Source organism: Arachis stenosperma, chromosome 8 (assembly GCF_014773155.1).
Source record: "Arachis stenosperma cultivar V10309 chromosome 8, arast.V10309.gnm1.PFL2, whole genome shotgun sequence".
NCBI lineage: Eukaryota > Viridiplantae > Streptophyta > Magnoliopsida > Fabales > Fabaceae > Arachis > Arachis stenosperma.
Window position 1 is genome coordinate 53,510,662 of NC_080384.1, and position 21,079 is coordinate 53,531,740.

The window sequence follows — 21,079 nt, forward strand, 5'->3', positions numbered from 1 at the left end:
GGGAGAAAAAGTGCCAAGAAAGTGGCAACAAAACTTGAACCTGGTAAGTTATTTTATTTTCAAGTTCAATTTAGTTTGAAAGTTTAATATGTTGAGTGATAAATATTAAACAGTATTTGATTTATATATATAGATAAATGGTGGAGGTTACATGGTGGGAGAACTCCTAATTTGCAAAAAATGACATCAAACATCTTTTTCATCTGGATGTGAAAGGAACTGGAGTCGTTTTGAACAAATTCATTCAAGAATGAGGAAATAATTAGAGCAACAAAGGCTAAGTGACATTATTTATGTGACTTATAACGTACGCTTTCAATCTAAGTTACATCAAAAGAAGAGGAATTATGATCCAGTTGATATTTAAAGCATTAACATGGTAGAGTTTTAGGTAATGGCAGATAAAGATACGTTTGAATTTACTAATGGAGATGTTTAAGGCATTGAAAGTTTAATATAAACTAATAATGCTAATGCTATGCCTTTGTATTCTGATGGTGAGTGACATAGCAAACTCTGTTTCGTTCCAAAAAGATATATGTTGTTAATTTTGATTTCTTATTGAATTTTTTATTTATTTTATTAGATGGAGGAGATATAGAAATTAAAGTGGATATGTTTGATGTTGTAATTGAATTCTCAAATACTTTTTTTTTTGGGTACTTCTAAAGACTATGGTTTTAAATTACTTATACATGAAAATATTGAAACACTTGATGATTATGATTTCTGATGAGTAGTGTCTTTATTTAGTTAAAAACGTGTTTGTTTAATATTATTTTTTATAGTAGAATATTTTGTGTTTATCATTTATGTGTATTTTAATTTTTTTAACTATAAAATTTGATATTTAAAATTATTTATGAACTTTTAATAATAAATTATGAATAATTTATTATATAAAAATTAAAATTATCAAATTTTAAATTTTATTCTATATTTAATTAAACCAAACCAATCACGATTCAACTCTAATTAAATCATTAAACCAATTATTTAACCGATTTAATGACCCATCCGATTCTCTCCACTTGGTTATTCCATACTATATATCTCATTAAACAATTAGGATCACAATCACAATGGTAATTTATTAACATTATGTTATAAAGAAAACACTATCATTATATTTGTTCATTACACTTCCTAGGAAAATACAATTTTGCCCAAACATATTATAATACATTAGAAATAGAGAGAATCTACTCCTTTGTTTCTTTTTCACTTTATTTAAGAGAGACTATGCTTGATTTGAGTTAACATACACCTAACATCCTTGCTATTAGGTCTCTCCTTAGGATCATCCATAGTGCAAAAGCATGCAATCTTAAGAACAAGAAGCATTTGCTCCTCAAAACCATTCCCACGAAGCTTCTCATCAATGGCTTCCTTCGGATTCTCCGAGATGATAACCTTCCTCATCCATTTCACTATACTCATCTCATCCGTGTGTTGGAAGAAGTCATCAGAGGGAAGTTTTCCGGTCACTAAAACTCCAAGCACCACCCCAAAGCTGAAAATGTCACACTTATCAGTGAATTTAAGAATCTGGTGATACTCTGGTGCAATATAACCAACTGTACCAGCAACTTTGGAAGTAGTAATGTGGGTTTGAGCATCAGGCATTGCTTTTGCAAGACCGAAATCGGAGATCCTAGCTTCCATGTCATCATCAAGAAGAATGTTTCCTGGTTTGAGATCTCTATGAATGATTCTTGGACTATGACTCATGTGAAGGTACTCAAGTCCAGAAGCTACTCCAATGGCGATCTTGTGCCTTGATAACCAATCCAGTTCCTGATTTCCCTCTTGAATTCTGTGTAACAAATCTTGCAAGCTTCCATTCTTCATGTATTCATAAATCAAGAGGTGACAATCAGGGCGGGACACGTGAGCAAGAAGAGGTAACAGATTCCGGTGTCTGATATGGCCGACTGTGTTGATTTCTGACCGGATTTGTCTCATTTTTTTGTGTAATTCTCTGCTCTCTTCTTCCGCCATTTCACTCGCATCCTTCGGTGGTTGTATGATTTTTTTTATGGCAATCATTTTTCCGTCGCTTTCTGGTAACTCCGCCTTGTAAACCTCGCCGGAGCCACCTTTTCCGATGAGTTCCAAGTTCGCCAAACCATCTTCTTTCTCCAGGAATGCCAAATCCTCGGCTTTCTTGATCAGAGGGCTGAAGATATCAGGGCCACCAGCGCCTTTGCCTCCTCTTTTCAGTAATGCCTTTGTCAGTTTGTAAAGCAATGAGAATATGAAACCGGATATTATTCCTGCAAATGCTCCGGCCAGAAAACCGAGAATCCATCCCAGAATCTTTCTCCTGTGATTGTGGTGGTGGTGGTGGTGAGGTGCCGGTCCGGGAGCCGGAGAAGAAGCGCTGGGAAAGTAGCTCCTCCTCCTTTTGTTTGATCTCGGAGATGGCGCGAGAGCGGTTATGCCGTCGTTGCTCTCTCCGTCTTCCTCGGCGAATATGAAGCGTCGTGGGACAATCGGCGTCGAGCCTTCGAGGAAACTATTGCCGGAGAAGTTGAAGTGTCTGAGGTTCCGAAACGAGCGAACAGAAACCGGGACACGACCAACGAAGAGGTTGTCGGCGACGTTTAGCTTTTCCAGGTTCGGAAAATACTTGAGGAAGTTGAGGTTGCCGGAGAGTTTGTTGGAGGAGACGTCAAGGACTCGGAGCCTTGCAAGAGAAGAAAGGCGAGGCGGGACTTCGCCGGAGAAGCCGTTGCCACGGAGGTCGAGGATTTCGAGCTTCCTGAGGTTGACTATGGAGTTTGGGATGCGGTCAACAAGGTGGTTATCAGATACAGAGAGTTCTTTAAGTTCAGTGAGGTGTCCAATGGCGGAAGAGAGGGTTCCATTGAGATTCTTGGAGGTGAAAAGAAGGCGCGTGATGCGGAGGACGTAGGTGGCTGTGGCGGTGTCGTTGGTGGAGAGCCTTCTCTCGCAGAACACACCATCGATGGTGCATGGGTGGAAGCGTTGACCGTTGACTAAAAGTGCATTGAGACCAAGGTCTCTTTGGAGGGTTCTAAAGGCAGTGAGGTCTGAAGGGTGGAGATCAAGCTTGGCTTTGATTATTGAAGAGGAGAAGAAGAATAACAAGAGAAAGAGAAAGAAGAAGATTGGATTTTGTGAAGCCATTGAAGTGGAAGAAGAAGAAGGAGAGAATGGTGTTTTTTAATTTTTTAATGTGTTTGTTCAATGGTTGTTTATAAACATTATAAGGTGCTAAAAGCGTGTGGAATTTTTTGCTGATGGGTCCCTCTTTGGACTGAATTTTCCACCAGCTCTCCGGGGAGTTTACCAATTCAAAGGTTTTTTATTTTATTTTATTTTATTTTGGAGTAATTAGCAAGTTGATCATCAACAAATTTTCGATCATATTTATTGGTTTTTTTAATAAATTTGTTTTTTTAGTTTTTTAAAAATTAATTTTTCTAGACAGATTAATTTTTTTAAATTTTATAAGAGAATTAATTTGTGTGATATTTTTCGGAATCTAATTATTCAATAACAAAATTTATTTGAGATTAATTTGTCCAATATGCAGAGAAAGGGACCAATGCATATATAGTGGGGCAAGTGCCGGAGTCTCCCAGTTAAATTTAAAAATTTATTTAAAGGATTTCGCTAGGGAGACAATGAAATATGTATACAATGTCTACAATGGACTCTTTATTAGGCCCAATTGAAATTAAAGCAGAAAATTAACCCTAATCCTATTATGGTTGTTTACTTTAATACACCACTAGATTTTTGCTATTTCCACTTTTTTCCCAAATCTCTAATTCCTATCCCTTTTTTTTTGCCGTTTCTTCTCCCCCCACTCAAACCCTCCCAATTCGTTGTAGAGACCCGTTACGGCGCTAGAACCCTGAGTCCCGCAACCTGCAACCAAAGAAGGTCACAGGTGAACGCAAGCGACCTGTTCATTTCCCTCAAGCACGGCGCCGTCACTGAACATCCGGCCTTTGCTGCAATCCAGTCGCCGGCGAAAAGCCGCCGATCAGAACTGCCGCCAAAGAGATCTCACCACCGAACTGAACATGATTAGATGGTAATGGTGTTCATAGATTAGTTAGTTTTGTTTTAATTGATTTAATTGGGGGTGTTTTTTTATTTTTAATTTTGTTTTTCCTTACCGATTAGTGAGTGTTCTTTTTTTTTTTCAGATGGAGTGATTATTATTGTTACAAATAGCAATATTTTGGAGCTGTTATGTTTTAGCTTCAGCTCCAGGCTTTCAAAAATTGGATCCCAATTTATTAGATGTAACCCACTTTGATTATTTCGCTCTCTTTGTTCTTTATGTCTCTGATCTCTATGATTTTCTCTCTAGTTTCTAAAAAAATAAAGTGGTGTGTCATATACTAATCTTGTATATAGGGAATCCAGCAATAGAGAATTATTTATTAGTGTTTTGGATAATTTGCTTTTTTTAAGGTTTTGTGAATTGTGAGTGCTTTGTGACGAGAATTGTTGTTGGAATTAGGGAATGATATATCAGCTCTTTGATTTTTATTGCTCATGATTCATCACCACCACTATATACCAGTACTACCACTTCTTGAGAATCATTCTTTGACTGATTGTTGAAAATTCTATAGTGTATATGTTTAGTGTATAGTTACTCCTTTATATTACCTATTTTTATTCCTATGATTATTTTGTCTGCTGGAGATTTTTTTTATTTATTTATTTTTTCATCTTTATTGGTCCTGTTTAATAGAACAGTGTACGAAACACATGTATAAGGCCTCCACATCATTTTCAAGATTTGTTTCTCCTTGTCTTTTTTAAAGATTTTATTGTTAACTGCCCCTGGAATTGATTTTGAGAACATCTTGGATTGTTGTTGGAATTGAGGGTAGAATGAGAGTGGAATGTTAGAAATGAAGAGATTTTATTTTATTTTTTTTCCTTTAAATAATTAGTACTTGCAATAATGCAGCTAGTTGAAAACAGCAACTACACCAGACTAAGCAAAGACAAACCAAACTCTAAACTGGCCAAAGACAAACTCAGATGGGTAAAAAGGTATCCCATTGATTACATGAATACATGAACATATGAACATATCTAGATATTTTTTACGACAATCTGCTGATCCGTATTTGTTTTGTTCAACAGAAACTAATCAAGACGCGTTGCTCACCTTGCTACATTAACAACTTATTTACCCACTTGCTATATTAACTACCAGATTATAATGAGTTTACTTACTGCTGACATGTTTAGGGATTTGTTTATGTCACATTAGAAAGACTTGATTCCAGGACATATTTTATTTTTCTACAGTACAATGATTTATTGGTTATGTTACCTTAATATTATCTATGTTTTTCATATGTTAGAATCCCAGATTTATCAAAGTTATTTGATAAAGTTGCCATATTTGTGCATGTTGAAATAGGTGACCAATAAACATCCACCAATATAGCTAAACTGAACATCCGATACCATACTATAATGAACATCCAGTTTAACTTGGTCAAAATCAAAACATAACAACCAAGTGCTACACACTCGAATACTAACGGCTAACCATCCATGCTTAGAGTAAAAATGAACATCCGGTCACTTATGGAAATGAACATCCACTTTAGTTCATTAAAAATACGTGAAAACAATGTCTATAATGAACAGCTACGTATTGAAAAACTATACAGTAAAGCATGTAAGAATCAGGTACAACTTTGTTAAACTATCTCATAAATTACAGAATAACAATCAAATATACTCTTTATGCATTAAGTCTACACGAAATAAAAATAGTAAAATAGTTCGTTCTAACAAATGGAAAAAGGGTTTTTGCAATTAATAACATGTGGACTTTTGCAACAGCTGCCTCAAAACCTTTAAACTAATATGAATCCTTTAAAAACAGAGATGAGAAAATATACACTATCACAACCTTGTCCAATTAATCCTACTTTTTGTTGAAGGAGCTTAACAAAGACATGAAACCACCGGCTTGTTCGAGAACATTCAGGCCAGCAACAGCACCATGGTTTATATCTTGAGATGCGTGTAGACGAACCACCAGCCAAAAAAAAAAAGAAAAAGTCAAACAATTATGTTCTTGGATAGTACTATACCAAATAAACATACAAAGTTGAGATTAAGCCAAACATCTATTGGGATGAATTCTTTTATTTTCTCCGACTTGAATTCTTGAAGGACTTCTCAAGGGTAGTGCCGAGCCTCTTACTCTTTGGCCTGCCCTTTGTGGTGACCTTCGATGGGCCTAGGATGTCATCAACACCGACATTGTTCGAACTTTGTGAGCCAATGTAAGGATACCATGCCATATAAATAAATAACATGCCGGCAAGCATAATGTACAGGTATCATATACGTACAAAACACTCATGTAAGAATACATGCCATATAAAACACACACCCATATAAATCATACAAACCCCATATCCATATAAATCACATAATATGCATAAAGCATGTGAGCATATAAAAAAAATTAAATTATATGCAGTTTTCATACAAAGATACCATGCCATTACAAAGCACTAAAATAACCATGTCATGATTAACATGCAGAAAATTCAAATACCATACACTTTAATTTAGTTCTGGTTCACAACCCCTGCATCACCTTATATTTGTTTTTTAATTTATCAAATGACCATCATGTAGCAACAATATACGTACGCATACCAATATATGGCCATTCCAATGCATACCAACTAGCTAATTTAGGCTATTCCAACATCCATATAAAATATATGGCCATCTGAATATAAAAGAATGGTTAGCATATAAAACATGCAATATAATATGCAGGTAGCATGCATTCATATACAAAAAAAATAATTATAAAATATGATTGCTGCACATAAGTATACTATACTTTTAAAAACAATCATATCACTCAATATAAAATAATCACACATTTAATTCAATATAAAACAAACACCTCATCTACGGTGTGACATAAAATCTAAATTTTTCGAAAACTAAACATCCATGGCAGAATTTGTTTATGAAAATAGCTCACCTGGTTCGACTTCTCAACGCCGACGAGGACATCGCCGGATATGTTTTGAGGTTGGTCTGATGAAACCACTGCAACGGTAGACATATCACAGCCTAGGGGTTCAACGAGATCGCACTCCATTAATGAATCTTTGTCCGGTGGTGTGCATGAAGGATGACCCTCGTTTAAAATGTGTTCGTCTTGAGATGGGGCCACTGGGAAGACAGTCTTTTGGAAACAAATACTCCTTGCTGCAGGTCTGGGTTGCTGCGCTAGCGCAAAGACCACGCAAACCACCTGTGCACAGTTCGAACAACACGGCGGTGGGAAGAGAGGCAGACGGCAGTCAGTAATCTTGCAGTGCTGAGGCGGCGAGATCCTCGAATTAGTGGAGAGAGTTGAATTCACGCCGTCTTGATGGACGGTAATTCTAATTTGTTTCAAAATTCAAATTAGAAAGAAATCAAAATTAATTAGTTACCCATAATTTAATTTGTTTCAAAATTCAAATTAAAATAAATCAAAATTAATTAGCTATCCATAATTTAACATTAATTTCAATTAAGCCCCCATTGTATATATTGTACAATAGATATATTGTCTCCTCATACTTTTCCTTATTTAAAATATATAGTAGTATTAACATGTTACGTAAGTATGTTTTATTAATTTAAAAAAATTATTAACAAAAAAATTAATTAATCTCACAAAATAAAAAAATATTTTTAAATAAAAGACTCATAATCTTTAAAAAAATTATCAAAAATCGAAATAAGTATTCCTCCTTTCTTTTAATAAAAGGACGAAATATTGATTGAACTTTTTTGTTTTTTTAGTTTACTGTCGTTCTCTTGGTTCTTATGGTATTGACAACAATGGAATGACTTTGAATTATGACTTTTTGTTTTTGTTTAAAAGAAAATATTCTTTTGATTATTGTCTAAAAATGTTCAAATGTAAGTAAAATTAAACTAGTTTACGAATAATAAGTGTGAAGTTAATTTGTATGTGTTATAATAGTAGGGATTAATTTCATTTTTTTTCTTTCTAACTCACAATTATTTATTTATTTATATTACAAAAAAACAAATTTATAAAATTCGTAGGTTTCTAGGAAAAGAAATATTATCTAACATTTCAAAATTATTATATTACATTAATTAAAGTATACATATGTTTTTATTTATGGTGTGGCTACACGGTGGTGAGTTTTCACGTTTCAATAGTATTCATTTGGTGTGTAGTAGCCTCCATTTTTGGGACTTTCACATTAACATTATTAATTAAAGTGTAGAGTGTAAACCAAACAATAACCACAATATGTTGGGATGTTGTTGGTAGTTTCATCTCAAGGGACATTCTAAAATGAACCTTTTACTTGTGTTATAGTACCAAACACTATTAGCTATTTTTGGAACTCCCTATAATATAATAATCAAAGCATCACAAACCTAAAATTTTGTAAGAGTGCATATTCAAATAGATTTTTAAGAAATTTTGTGTAGGATATTTTTGTTTTTAAAAACAAATTATTATATTGAGAGATTTTTGACGGAAGAATTTATATCTTAATTTTATAAAATTTAAAAATTTTAAGATATAGCTCTTGTTTGTGTCTTTTGGTATGTCTGTGTCTTTTGGTGGTTCATTTTTTTAGATATTAGATGAAAATTGGTGTAATCCTTTAATATTGGAAATTTTGGTGTTTTGCAAAATTATAGAGATTGTGGAATTCGCAGAGTGCAGATTATTCGATCAATTTTTTTTTAATTTATAAAGACAATACACAAATTGCGTATTGTATTATTTTAATATTAAATTATAATACATGAATTACATATTGTACATACACAAACTGCGTATTGTCAGTGCAATACATATTCTGTATATTGTACTTGTACAGAATAATATCCCGAACATTATAAAACCCAATTTTTTATAATATTAACACAAAACTCTATTCACTCTTTAATACTAAAATAACAAATTTTCTTTCAGTTGATTCATGTTTTTTATATTTTAGTTTCTCTGATGGGGTTGAGGATATTTGTTTTTATCGAAAAAAGGAATTTTAAGAGGTGCTTTGTCTTCTGTTTTGTTTTGGTTGTTTTTATATTTGAGTTTGTTATCTTTTAGCTTGTTATTAGTTTTTTTGTAAATCATTGTAATTTATCGTTTGTTAGTTGTTGTGCAAGTACTGAGTGCTTTTCTTCTCTTCGAAATCGAGAGTCTGTAGCCACCGATCGAAAAAAAAGTGTTATCATAAAAAAAAATCTCTAATTTCTATGCATACTATTTTATGAAAAAAAATATTTTAAAAAAATACATAATAATAAGACTTGATTAGATATTAATTAATATGAATGGAGTTATGACGGCTGTTAAAAATTACCATAAAAAAAACTCATGACACTTTAAATTTTAAGAGTTTTTAGAATAGCTAATTTTTTTTTAATGATTGAAACCGCCACAAATTAAAAAAAAAACCTCACAAATAAGAAAAAGTACATTCGTCAATAAAGTTAAAGTGAAACTTAATTTGGCTGCATTTATATAGCATAATTTTATTAATTTCATAAAAAAAACCTTCTTTATTGATAACAAAAAAGGGTGTAAATTACACAATAAATTGACTCATTCTTTATAAATTGAGAAATATATACACAATGATGTTCTCATATATTTATGTAAATAGTTTATATATTTTTTATTTTTTATAGTAAATTACACTAGAAGTGTTTAAACAATTACCGATATTACTATATTAGACATAACTTTCGTTAATCTATCATATATTCTTATAATAATTTTATTGTTATATTTTATAAAAAATATATAAAAATCACACAATTTAAATTTTATAAAAAGAAATAGTGTATCTTTTTAGAATTATGCTATGTAAACACTAAAATTAATTATCAAAATTAATAATTAATATAAAATATATATTAAAATATAAATATATATTAAAAATAAATTAAACTATATATATATATTTATATACAAATATATTAGTAACTGATTTTATTGTACGAATAATATTTTTGATATTTTTATATACTTTCATATTCTATTTGTTCTTGTTACTTGCAATGAAACTTCCTTACCCCTTTTTATAAGCTTATAAAGTCTTTTGGATAATAAAACCATAACGTTTTTAATGGTTTTGGGTCAAGTCAACCCATGAAGTCAACAAGTCATTGCTATTGCTAGCTGGTGGGTCAATCAATAATGTGTCCTTTTCCCATTCATGATGAATCATGTTTCCTCTCATTATTGGACTAAATTTATTTTTATTTTTATTTTTATTTTGCGTGTTAATGATGCTTTTAGAAAGGAGAAAAACACACATTTTGTCATTTTTTGGATTATTGGTCCCAAAGGCTGAACCATGGCATTTTGATTGGGTGAATAATATCTCCTTATATTTGATGGAGAAAATTCACAAAATTAGAAATTAGGTGTACATTTCTCTTTTATTAGAGGAATCATATATAATCATGCTGTCTTTTAGAGAAATATAACCAGCTAGGTTATATTGAAGGATTTATTCTAAATTTTATATCTTGTATAATTTTTGTTAATTAGGTTAAATTGTGAATTTTTTAAGGTAATTAAAATCATTTAACCTACAAATGTGTTTATATATACTATTGAATAGCATGACAAGCATGATTATCCATAAAAGTAGAGCTATGCTTTCATTGTTTATTTATTATTTATAATTTTTTAACGCAGCATGTGTATTGCACGATTGATAACTTTGAACATAATCACAATAATGCTATTTTTTTTTCTTTTTCTCTTTTTCAAATTTAGCAATTTGTAATATATATATATATATATATATATATATATATATATATATATATATATATATATATATATATATATATATTAGATTCTGGGTTTATATGAAAATATGAGAAAGTATTTATAGTTATTGAATTGATTTAAATAATTAAGATTAAATATACCTAATAAATAATGTACTTATGTCATTGAATTCATTTTAAAAATTATTTAACAAATTATTAACATATTATTATTATTATTATATATGTCTAACTTTCAATTATATTTGTTTTAAAAGTATTATATTTAATAGATAATTTTTAATACATATATTTGATAAACGAAAACGAAAGATAGTGATGGAATTTAATTGATGGATCAATAGATGTGCACAAAGTCGTTGCTTTATTTAATTTTTTTTATCTCTATGGAATATATAACACACAAATTTCATATTTTAAAATGATCGAATTGAATTGGTCACAAGAATGTCTTGCACGGACTGATTTGATCAATCGGATAAATTCATTCATTCATGTTTTTCGTGGACAAAAATAAATGAGAAATTTGTTTCTTATGACCATCGTGATAAATATTAAAATTTAATTATTTTCACTAATATAATAGTATGTAAATTCTAAACTCCAATAATAATAATAATAATAATAATAATAATATCTTTGCGTGTATTGAATGGGGTGTGTGTGGTGTAATCTATGAAAAAAAATGTATATCCGAAAAGGATTTTCAATTCAAAATTTAAAGAAAGTAATTGTTAAGAGTTTTGATTTTCTTTTATCAGGACAATAGTAGAGTGTCTTTGAATATTGACTGGGATAAATTAAAAATGAATAGTTGTCCATGAATGACAAAAAGTTATATTTAGGAGTAAAAATACCTTAAAAAATTACATTAAAAATGAACAGTTCGTCCTAATCAAACACACTTTTAGGAGTAAAAATACCTTAAATAAAGAATGACAAAAAGTTATATTTTCATATATATATATATATATATATATATATATATATATATATTATTTAAGACAACTTATTGAGCTTATTTTTACTTTCTATTATATTTTTTATTTTTAATAAAATTACCGAGACTGAGAGCATGTAGGATGAAAACAAAGTGATTTTCTTTTTATCATGGGAGTATAGCATATATATAGTTTCTCAAAATAATTTTGTTCACTCTTGATTCTCGTTCATTTTATGATCATTGGTTCAATCATGTATATTTTTTTTTATATTTTTATTTTTCTGTAAAGCATATTTGTCTTTAAAGTGAATTGGAGTAGGTATTATTTATTGTGTAGATTACTTGACAAGTTATAATATAACCATCATATATATTTTATTACTCAAAATAATAAACATATAATTTTATTTTATTAGTTTAAAGACAAATCTATTATTTTTTTTTCAAAAATAAAAATAAAAATATTGATATAAAGGTAAAGCCAAAGAGATCCAAATAATAAAGAAATAAAATAAAAATAAAAATAAAAATAAGGTATTCATAACACATATCATGACTGTTAATCATTATTACAACACTAAAGTTTTACATTACAAATGCTCTTTAATTCCTAGCAAGGACTAAAAGAGCTAGCTAGTAGCACAAACACCATATCTTATAATCACTATATATATCCCATAAAATCAACACTAAAAATAAATTATTTCTGTCTCATACATCAAACTGACACAACATAATACAAAGTATTTAAAAGTGTATTTGGTTTGTATTTTTATTTTTTGTTTTCTGTATTTTCTGTTTTTATAATTTTGTGAAAAAAGAGAAAATAAATTATGAAAACAAAAAAAATGATTTTATTGTTTTCATTATTTTTTATTTTTTTCACAAAATTCTAAAAGCATAAAATATTAAAAATAAAAATACAAACCAAACACAACTTTTGTAGTGTATTTAACATACAGAAATCCTTCGATCTGTTATTACTACTCGACGCAACAACGATACATAAAGTACTTCTCCATTTGGCGGCCGCATTCAGCGCAAACGACCTTCTGTGGTATGCCGCCGGTGCTACCGGGGAGTATGAGGCGGTTGCAGTGGTGAGGGGTGTGAAGCTGATCAAGATAATCCTTGAGAGCTTGGACCAAACCAAGCTTATCAATGTTCTCCTTCCATTTATCAAATTCCAACAAGCTTGTTAGGGCAGTGTCACCTTTGGCTCTAGCCATTTCTGATGCACCCCTACAAAATATAGCCCAACCTTGATCGCTACCATCAAAGCTAAGCACAGTCATCACCTGTCATATTTTATAAAAAAAATAATAAAAAAATTTATATGAATACAATGTTCAAGAGTTATTATAGGAGACTAGATGATCAACACTTTTTTTTATATCATATGTAACGTTTTTGAAATAAAAAAAAACTAGTAAAATAAGAAAAAGGAAATGTTTAGTCCTTTGATATAATTTCTTAGATATAAATTAAAATAGGTTGATGATAAACCTATTATGATCTAGACGAAAAAATGCACACAAGTTAATTTGATCTCTAAAATGACTTAATACGAGTCAAGTTAATGTTTTGACAAATTATTGTTTACGGAAAATTGAAAATATGATATACAAAAAATTTTATCTTATAGTTAATTTTGGTGATCAGACGTAAGTGAAAAGATAAGATAATTAAAAAATCAACTTAGTTTATGCTGGTATTTTAATTTTTAAAAATAAATTGAGTTATTAATTTTAATTTATATTACTAAATTAATTTATATGTAATTTTTCAGAAACTATTTTTAGGATTAACAAATTTAACCTAATTAATTTTTTTGGTAACATATCACCTCACTCATGATTTCATCATTCTCCACTGTTCTTCCATGCTGCAACTTTGAGTAAAGCATGCTCTCCAACCTGTGTAAAACAAATTCGAATATAAGTATTAAAAAAAATTAATGATTAATTAAATAAAATTGAAAAGTGTTTGTGCACCATATATAGCAACAAACCTTGCCCAAAAGAACCAAATTGAAGTCACATTAGGCCAATAGTAGCTGAACTTCCTTGTGGCAAATGTGTTGATCATTTTCTGCATCCTCTCCTTGGCATTGCTCTTCCCCACATAAACCATCTCTAGCTCGAATCCGCCGGCTTTCGCGACGCTTAGTGCGGCCGTCGTGAATTTTGAAATCCATTCAAGGTCTTCACCTCCATACAGGCATATGAATTTGCCTTCAGTCATCTGTAGCAATATTAACAAGCGAAATCTTGAGTATCAAGTATCATCATAATACTTAGAACAAAAAAATATAGCTAGGGTATTTTTTTGGGGTCAAATTGAATGATATATCACACAACAATGTAACCATATTATGTATACATCAAAAATGAAAAATCAGTTACAATATAGAAAAAATATTGAAATATAAAATGCATATTGAAACTATATTAAATAAATATATGTATTTAAATACAAATATATAATAAGTAATTTAATAAAACTTAGAAAAAAAAGCTAGGGTGTTAACTTTTTTGTTAAATTTATTTTTCTAGAATAATATATTTTACACTATCATGTTACATGTATACAAAAAAAATCAATAATAAAATTAGTTGTTATTATAAAATACATATGTAAATACAAAATATATTTAGTGACAGTTTTTAAACCGCTGTTAAATAATATTTACCAATTTCAAGATAATAATAATAATAATAATAATAATAATAATAATAATAATAATAATAATAATAATAAGTATTTACCCATTCCAAGACACTAGGGTCAATGCCATCAACAAGAAGCTCAAGACTCCAAATCTCTTGCTTCCACATAGACTCTTCTTTCTCTCTTGTGAAAGGGAAAGCCAAGTTACCCCAAATCCAAATCATATGAAGTGCATTTGGTGAAGACAACCTCCCTTGTGGATCAAGTGCAACAACAATGGCTTTCTTTGTGAAGTTCCAAACTTCTTTTATGTACTTTATAACTGAAGGCTCAATTATGAATGGGTCTCTAACACTATACCATGCCATCATTGATTGCAAGTACTCAAACTTTTGATTTGCTGCTTCATTCCATGAAGATTTCTCCACAACTGGGATCCACACCATTTCATAGTGTCCTTCACCTCTTGCTCTTGCATCTTTGTATAAGTTGTCAAGAACCATTATCTCTTCTTGTGATAGGTCAAGATCTGATATTAGAAGTAGCACATGCTTCCTCCTTAGGATTTCAAGATTAGTCTGAAATTTCAATAAGTCAAATTTTGTTTTTAGCGACGGATTCAGAAAATTTTGCATAATTTTTATTTTAGTGTGAAAGTAAAAGTAATATAATAACAAACGAGAATAAAATATATATAAATATATATAGAATTTAACTTTAATATATATACTAACATAGTAAATTAAAATATTTTACATAATTATTTAATTGTATTTATTTTAGATGTTTATTTACATGATTAATATAAATGGTCCGATTTAGTAAAATTTTTTTAAAATTAATTAACTCATTTAAAATTATAATGTCGAAAACTTTTAAAAGTTAAATCAAAATTCTAAATATTAATTAACGAAAATAAATAACGAATAATAATAAAATGAAGATATTTAATAACAAAAAAAATAAAAAATAGTCAAAATTTATCTTATTTAGCATTTATTAATTATTACAATAATTAATAAATGCTAAATAAGATAATTTTTAACCGTTTGTTTTGTCTCTCTAATATTACTGGAACAAAAAAGGGTTGGTTACAAGTTTAATTACTAGATTATATAATTAATGAATAGATACCTTTGCTTTGGTAGTTCCATCAATAAGTGGAGGAAAATCATCCTTGGCATATATCAATGCTCTGAGGATTTTCATGTTGTCAATGTGGACTGTCTCAAACAAACGGACCAGATTGTGGAAGGCCTCTATTTGCATCCTTTCCTCTGCATAAATTAAATTAAATTTCTTAATATGTTCATTAATTAATCAGTAATTATATATTTAATTTGGTTATAATTATATATACCTATGGCTCGATAGCATTGATCCAATTGATTATTGAGGTGCTCATATATACTAGCCATTTTGTGAGCAAGGCTAGATAATTCCCATGCCTCTGTGGCTGATGACATCGACCTGTAAAATATTATACACACAAATAATTTTATTTCTATTTTCATTTTTTTAAAAATAAAATATAATAACAAAAACTAAAAATAATAAAATATTTTTTAGTTTCACTTTTTTTAGATACATAAAACACCGAAAATATTTCTGTATGTTTAAGGGGTATGTTTGAAATATATATAATGGAATTGATATTAATTTAATTTTTAAATTAAATTTGTCGTTTGAAATACATATAAAATGAGAATTAATTTGATTTGTAAATCCATATGAGATTTATATTATAATTAAGATAAAATAACTAATTGTAATAAGATGTTATTTTTAGATTTGTGTTATAAATAAATGCTATAAAAATAAAATCATCAATTCAAATTAAATTAGTTATTATTAAATTACAATTCAAACATAAGTATTGATTTTTAGATTAATTTAGTTCATATTTTACATGATTAATTTCGAACACAATATATAGTTGATTTCTAATTCAATCATTTCATTTTAAATCAAATAAAATTAAATTAAATTAATTTAAAATTTATCTTATTCTAAACAAATCACAAGTAATTTAACATATTGATAAGAGAATACAAATGAAAAATAAAATACTATTTTACACGTTATTTTTAAAATGACAAAAATGTTCGAAAAAATGACAAAAATGTCCTTCGAACACGTATCAAATATTCAAAAAGTAATCAAATTAAAAGGAAGGATATATAGATAATAATAAGATGAAAATTCAGGTGCAGTCAACTTTACGTGAAGTTAATAGCTGAGAGTGGTTAAATAATTTGATTGATTTGACTAAATTTTCATCTAATAACTCTCAGTTATCAATTTCACGTGAAGTTGACTGCATCTGAATTTTTTTCGAATAATTATGATATACTTACTCATTTCTCATGCCAATGAAACCAGAAATCTGAGAGGAACAAGCAACAATGCTTCTAATAACCCAATAAGCAGCAATTGGAATATAAGCAGTTGCAAGAGACATAGGAGGAGAGTCTTCAGAAATATATTGAGTTGGAAGCTCCTTAAACTTAACAATGCACATTGTAACATCCAATGAAGCCTTCACAAGCTTGTTCACAGCATCAAATTGTGGCATCAATGAAGATGAATTCTCAACTATGTCTGGGAGTTGTTTCAAAAGTGCCACTGATTTGGCAAGTGTGTTGTTCTCTTTTGTGCTCATCTCAGCCACTAGCCAGAACTCTCCAAACACTACTGAGAATGATGCGAGGGTTAGAACCACCTTTCCATGCCATGCATAACTTGATAGGTAGTTTAGGAGCACCATTGTTGATCCATGTGCATCTCCGCTTCCCGAGCACTTGCATGATAGCTACAGTAATCGACCAGTGACGAATTCGGAAAATTTTATAACAGAAACAAAATTAATATTAAAATTACATCGTTTTGGACATGATATAAGACCTATAGTAAAAAGAAAAATTTTATGATCAAAGTATAAAATTAGATTTTGAAAACTTAGTATAAAAAATATAATTTTTTTTTAAAATATTGATGTTTTATTAATTTTAACTGATAATTTTAATTATATGTATTATAATAAAGATCAATGATTAAAATAGTCGAAATACTAATATTCATGGGACACTTGAAAAATCTTTCTAAAAATATATAGTACTTTAATTTAGGATAAAGTATATTTTATATTTCTAAAATTTATCAAAAGTTTTTAAAATATTTTTCAATTTTATTTTGTTTCAATTTTGTTTCAAAAGTTTTTGATTTGCATTAAATATATAATCTCAACACCTAAATTTTTAAAAAATTAAGATCAATCTAACAATAATGTATGAAAATTATACTTGATTTGCTTGTGTTGAGGGTTGTTATAAAATTATTGTTAAATTAGTTTTAAATTTTTTGAAAAATTAATCGTCAAGGGTATATTTAATGCAAATAAAAATTTTTTTGGACAAAATTAAAATAAAATAAAATTTAAAGATATTTTTAAATTTTTTTTTCAAATTTTAGGAACAAAAATTATAATTTATAATTAATGATATAATCATGCTCAAGAATCAACTAGGCAGAAAAAATAAATAAAATATTCTAAAGAGTTCAGAAATACAAAACACAAGGCTGTTAGCTATATAAATTAAATAGTTAAACACTTGGAGCTAGGAGCACAAAAAGTAAATAAAGCTGTCACAAAAAAAAAAGTAAATAAAGCTAAGATAAAGTGTTTTTAATTATCTTTCTCATTATTTATTTATTTATTTATGTGTGTAAGATAAAAAAAGACTGCCACCATCCAGCATCAAAGCTAAGTATATTCTATTTCAGAAAGCAAAGGAACAATAAATGGCGGTAACTATCACAAAAGTTAACAAAATTTTTTACATGAAAATGTTACCTCGCACGAGATTTTGTGTATGACAAAAGCTAGCGAGTCAAGCATGTCAAATTCAGCCAATGCAGCAGCAGCTTCCAATTTCTCGTTCTCACTTTTTTCCTGAAAAATATTATTGTATTGTAACACATATATAATTTATTCTTAACAAGTTAAACATAGCAAAATTAGTCTATTAATATAAAATCTAGCACATATAATTAATTAAAAATTTAATTTTGATATACTCATAGTATAACACGGTCATTTGATCTAATCAAATTCACGCATTTAAATGATTTTTTAAATAATTAATATAAAAATTAATTACTTTTAATGGTAATGCACGATTAAATTATTTTTTTCAAACATTTAATATGACAAAAGAATACATGCATAAATAATATTTCTAAGTTTTTTTTTATTTTTTTATTTTTTTTTTTATGTTAGATGGTAAAAGGTGGTTGGGCAAAATTAATTAGTATATACACCTACCTTATAACATTTGTTTAATCAAAATTAATTAAAACATGAATGAAAAATGTGTCTTACATGATGACCCTCAATGCTACGAGCAATGAGTTGAATTAAGACTTGATCAACAATTTGAATGATCGGTTTCACATCAACTTCACGGCCATCAGGCTGATGAGTTGCCTGAATTTGCTTCATCATGGCGCTATCGTCGGCCGCCGCAAACAACCGCCGCTTTTCCTTCCTCTGTTGCATCTTATTAGGACCACCGTGGGTGCTGGCCATAATTATTCAACACAACAATGTATGTATTATGTGTTACTACTCTTTTTTGAATACGTGCAATTAAATTGTGACACAAACTAGGGTTTATATAATGTAAGGCAATAGAATAAAGCCGTTATTGAACAAGTACCTTGCTTGTTGAAGTGTATAAAACTAAAGCTAAAGTTATACATGATGGAACCCTAGCTATTTAGGATAAGGATACACATGGCTTAGTTAGCTTTGGTGGCCCCATTCATCTAATTTACTTCACATAAAGTGACAAACTTTTTTTTGTTTAGTCTTTAGTGAATCTTAGCATAAACATTGGAGTAATTAAGCTATAGCCAAGACATAATTAAAGAGAAATAAACTTTTTACATAATCATATAGATATGGATAATTACCTTAGCATAAACAGTGAAAAGTGAAAAAATGTGACATCAGATAGATTATGTCATCACTATATATACTAGCCTACTAGACTTGCTTTTTTTTGTATTGTTTGAGATATTAATTATATATTAAATTATTAATAATCCGGGCATCTTTATTTTTTTTTCTTTTCATATAAGTGAAAGTGATTAATTAATAAGTATTGCCTCATCGTTTCATCCCTTTTTTTTCTTTTTTTTTGTTATTTATGTATTTCATTTTTTTAATTATTTTTTTGGTAGCAAAAGTGTCGTCACCATAATTTTTACATGAATTTTAGCCGCAGTTAAAACCGTAGCTAAAATCTGCTTCTATTGTAGTATTTATACTATATTTCACTACAAAAAAGAGAGCTATTTTAACATTTTATTTTTTAACACTATAATTAAATATCAAAATTAATATATATTTTTGATAAATATCACAAATATCAAATTATCTATGTTTTTTTGATGAATAATTTGACCGTAAAAAATTACTTTTCAAGTTTGACACTCATTTGTTTTCAATTTACTCTACTATTTCTCTTCTTCTCCGAGCTCTGTCAATTTTGACATTACACTGTTCTCAGTTTGGGATCATACTACTCATTTTTTATCTTCAAAATCTTAATTTATCCTTCAGTTTCAAGATCTCATCTCATTCTTTGTTAAAAATTTTTGTTGAGAATATTTTATGGTCAATAAGTATCACAATAAATAGTATTTTTAACGGTTAATAAGTATCAAAGAAAATATATTCTCAAATTTTTCTAACAAATTATTTTTTGATAGCCAATATTTATCAAAATAAGATTTAAGCTTTTTTCACAATTACTTATATGTTAAAAATACTATTTTTGACAAACTTTTTATTAACATATCTTCATAGTTAAAATAGTGTCAAAATTTATTTTTTTGACAAATTTTAATTCTTTTTTTACACATATATCCTAAAAAATAATCTATATTGTTGTAGTGTTTTTTAGTGCATTTTAAAGTATATATTTTTGGAAATAGTCTTGATTATTTTTATTTTGCCACTATATTTACTATTCATAAGTGGAAGGTATATACAAATATGTAAAATAAAAAAATATGCATAACACAATTCTTTTATCATTCTCTTCGGGATTGATTTTGTTATCCCTTTGGTAATTAAAAAAAAAAAGAACATTTATCTAATAGAAGAAGAGATAGAATACATGTTTTAAATTGTAGCACATTATTTCATGTGGTCTTCAACATAAAAGTACTAGACATCATTATTTTTTTGTGAAATCATCAGTAGAATCACGAATCGTTGATTAGTTCAAAATATATTAATATATTTATTTTTATATAAGGTTTAGGTCTAATATTTTGTTTGATTTCTAATTAAGTACTTTTTTTTAGAGTAATTATGAATAAAATTCTCTTTTTTGTAAAGAAAAAGCAGCCAACCATATTATGCTAGCTAGTAGCTTGTAGCTAGCTAGATATTTAAGTTTGGTTTAGTTTTTTTTTTTCCATGGAGTATCACTTATTATCATCAAGATTTTAAAAATTAATTGGTGATCAATTCAGTAGAACTAAAAGTTCAAAAGTTTAATAGAAGTTTAACTGATGTTGAACTAATATAATAAAATAATATATTTATATATA

At 28.7% G+C, this 21,079-nt stretch overlaps 2 protein-coding genes across 2 annotated transcripts; both read right to left on the reverse strand.

The window, feature by feature from the left end:
• Positions 1-1,054: 1,054 nt before the first annotated feature.
• On the reverse strand, positions 1,055-3,204 carry LOC130944499 (leucine-rich repeat receptor-like serine/threonine/tyrosine-protein kinase SOBIR1). The gene has a single exon (XM_057872841.1). The coding sequence runs from the start codon at positions 3,151-3,153 to the stop codon at positions 1,231-1,233; it is 1,923 nt and encodes a 640-aa protein (XP_057728824.1). The 5' UTR covers positions 3,154-3,204; the 3' UTR covers positions 1,055-1,230.
• A 9,511-nt stretch (positions 3,205-12,715) lies between these two features.
• On the reverse strand, positions 12,716-19,084 carry LOC130945051 (protein SIEVE ELEMENT OCCLUSION B-like). The gene is made up of 9 exons (XM_057873706.1): positions 18,837-19,084; positions 18,309-18,407; positions 16,813-17,267; positions 15,816-15,925; positions 15,590-15,732; positions 14,554-15,033; positions 13,797-14,029; positions 13,632-13,701; positions 12,716-13,083 (listed from the first exon to the last, which is right to left on the reverse strand). Exons 1-9 carry the CDS (start codon positions 19,041-19,043, stop codon positions 12,769-12,771), a joined length of 2,112 nt encoding a protein of 703 aa, XP_057729689.1. The 5' UTR covers positions 19,044-19,084; the 3' UTR covers positions 12,716-12,768.
• Positions 19,085-21,079: the final 1,995 nt, after the last annotated feature.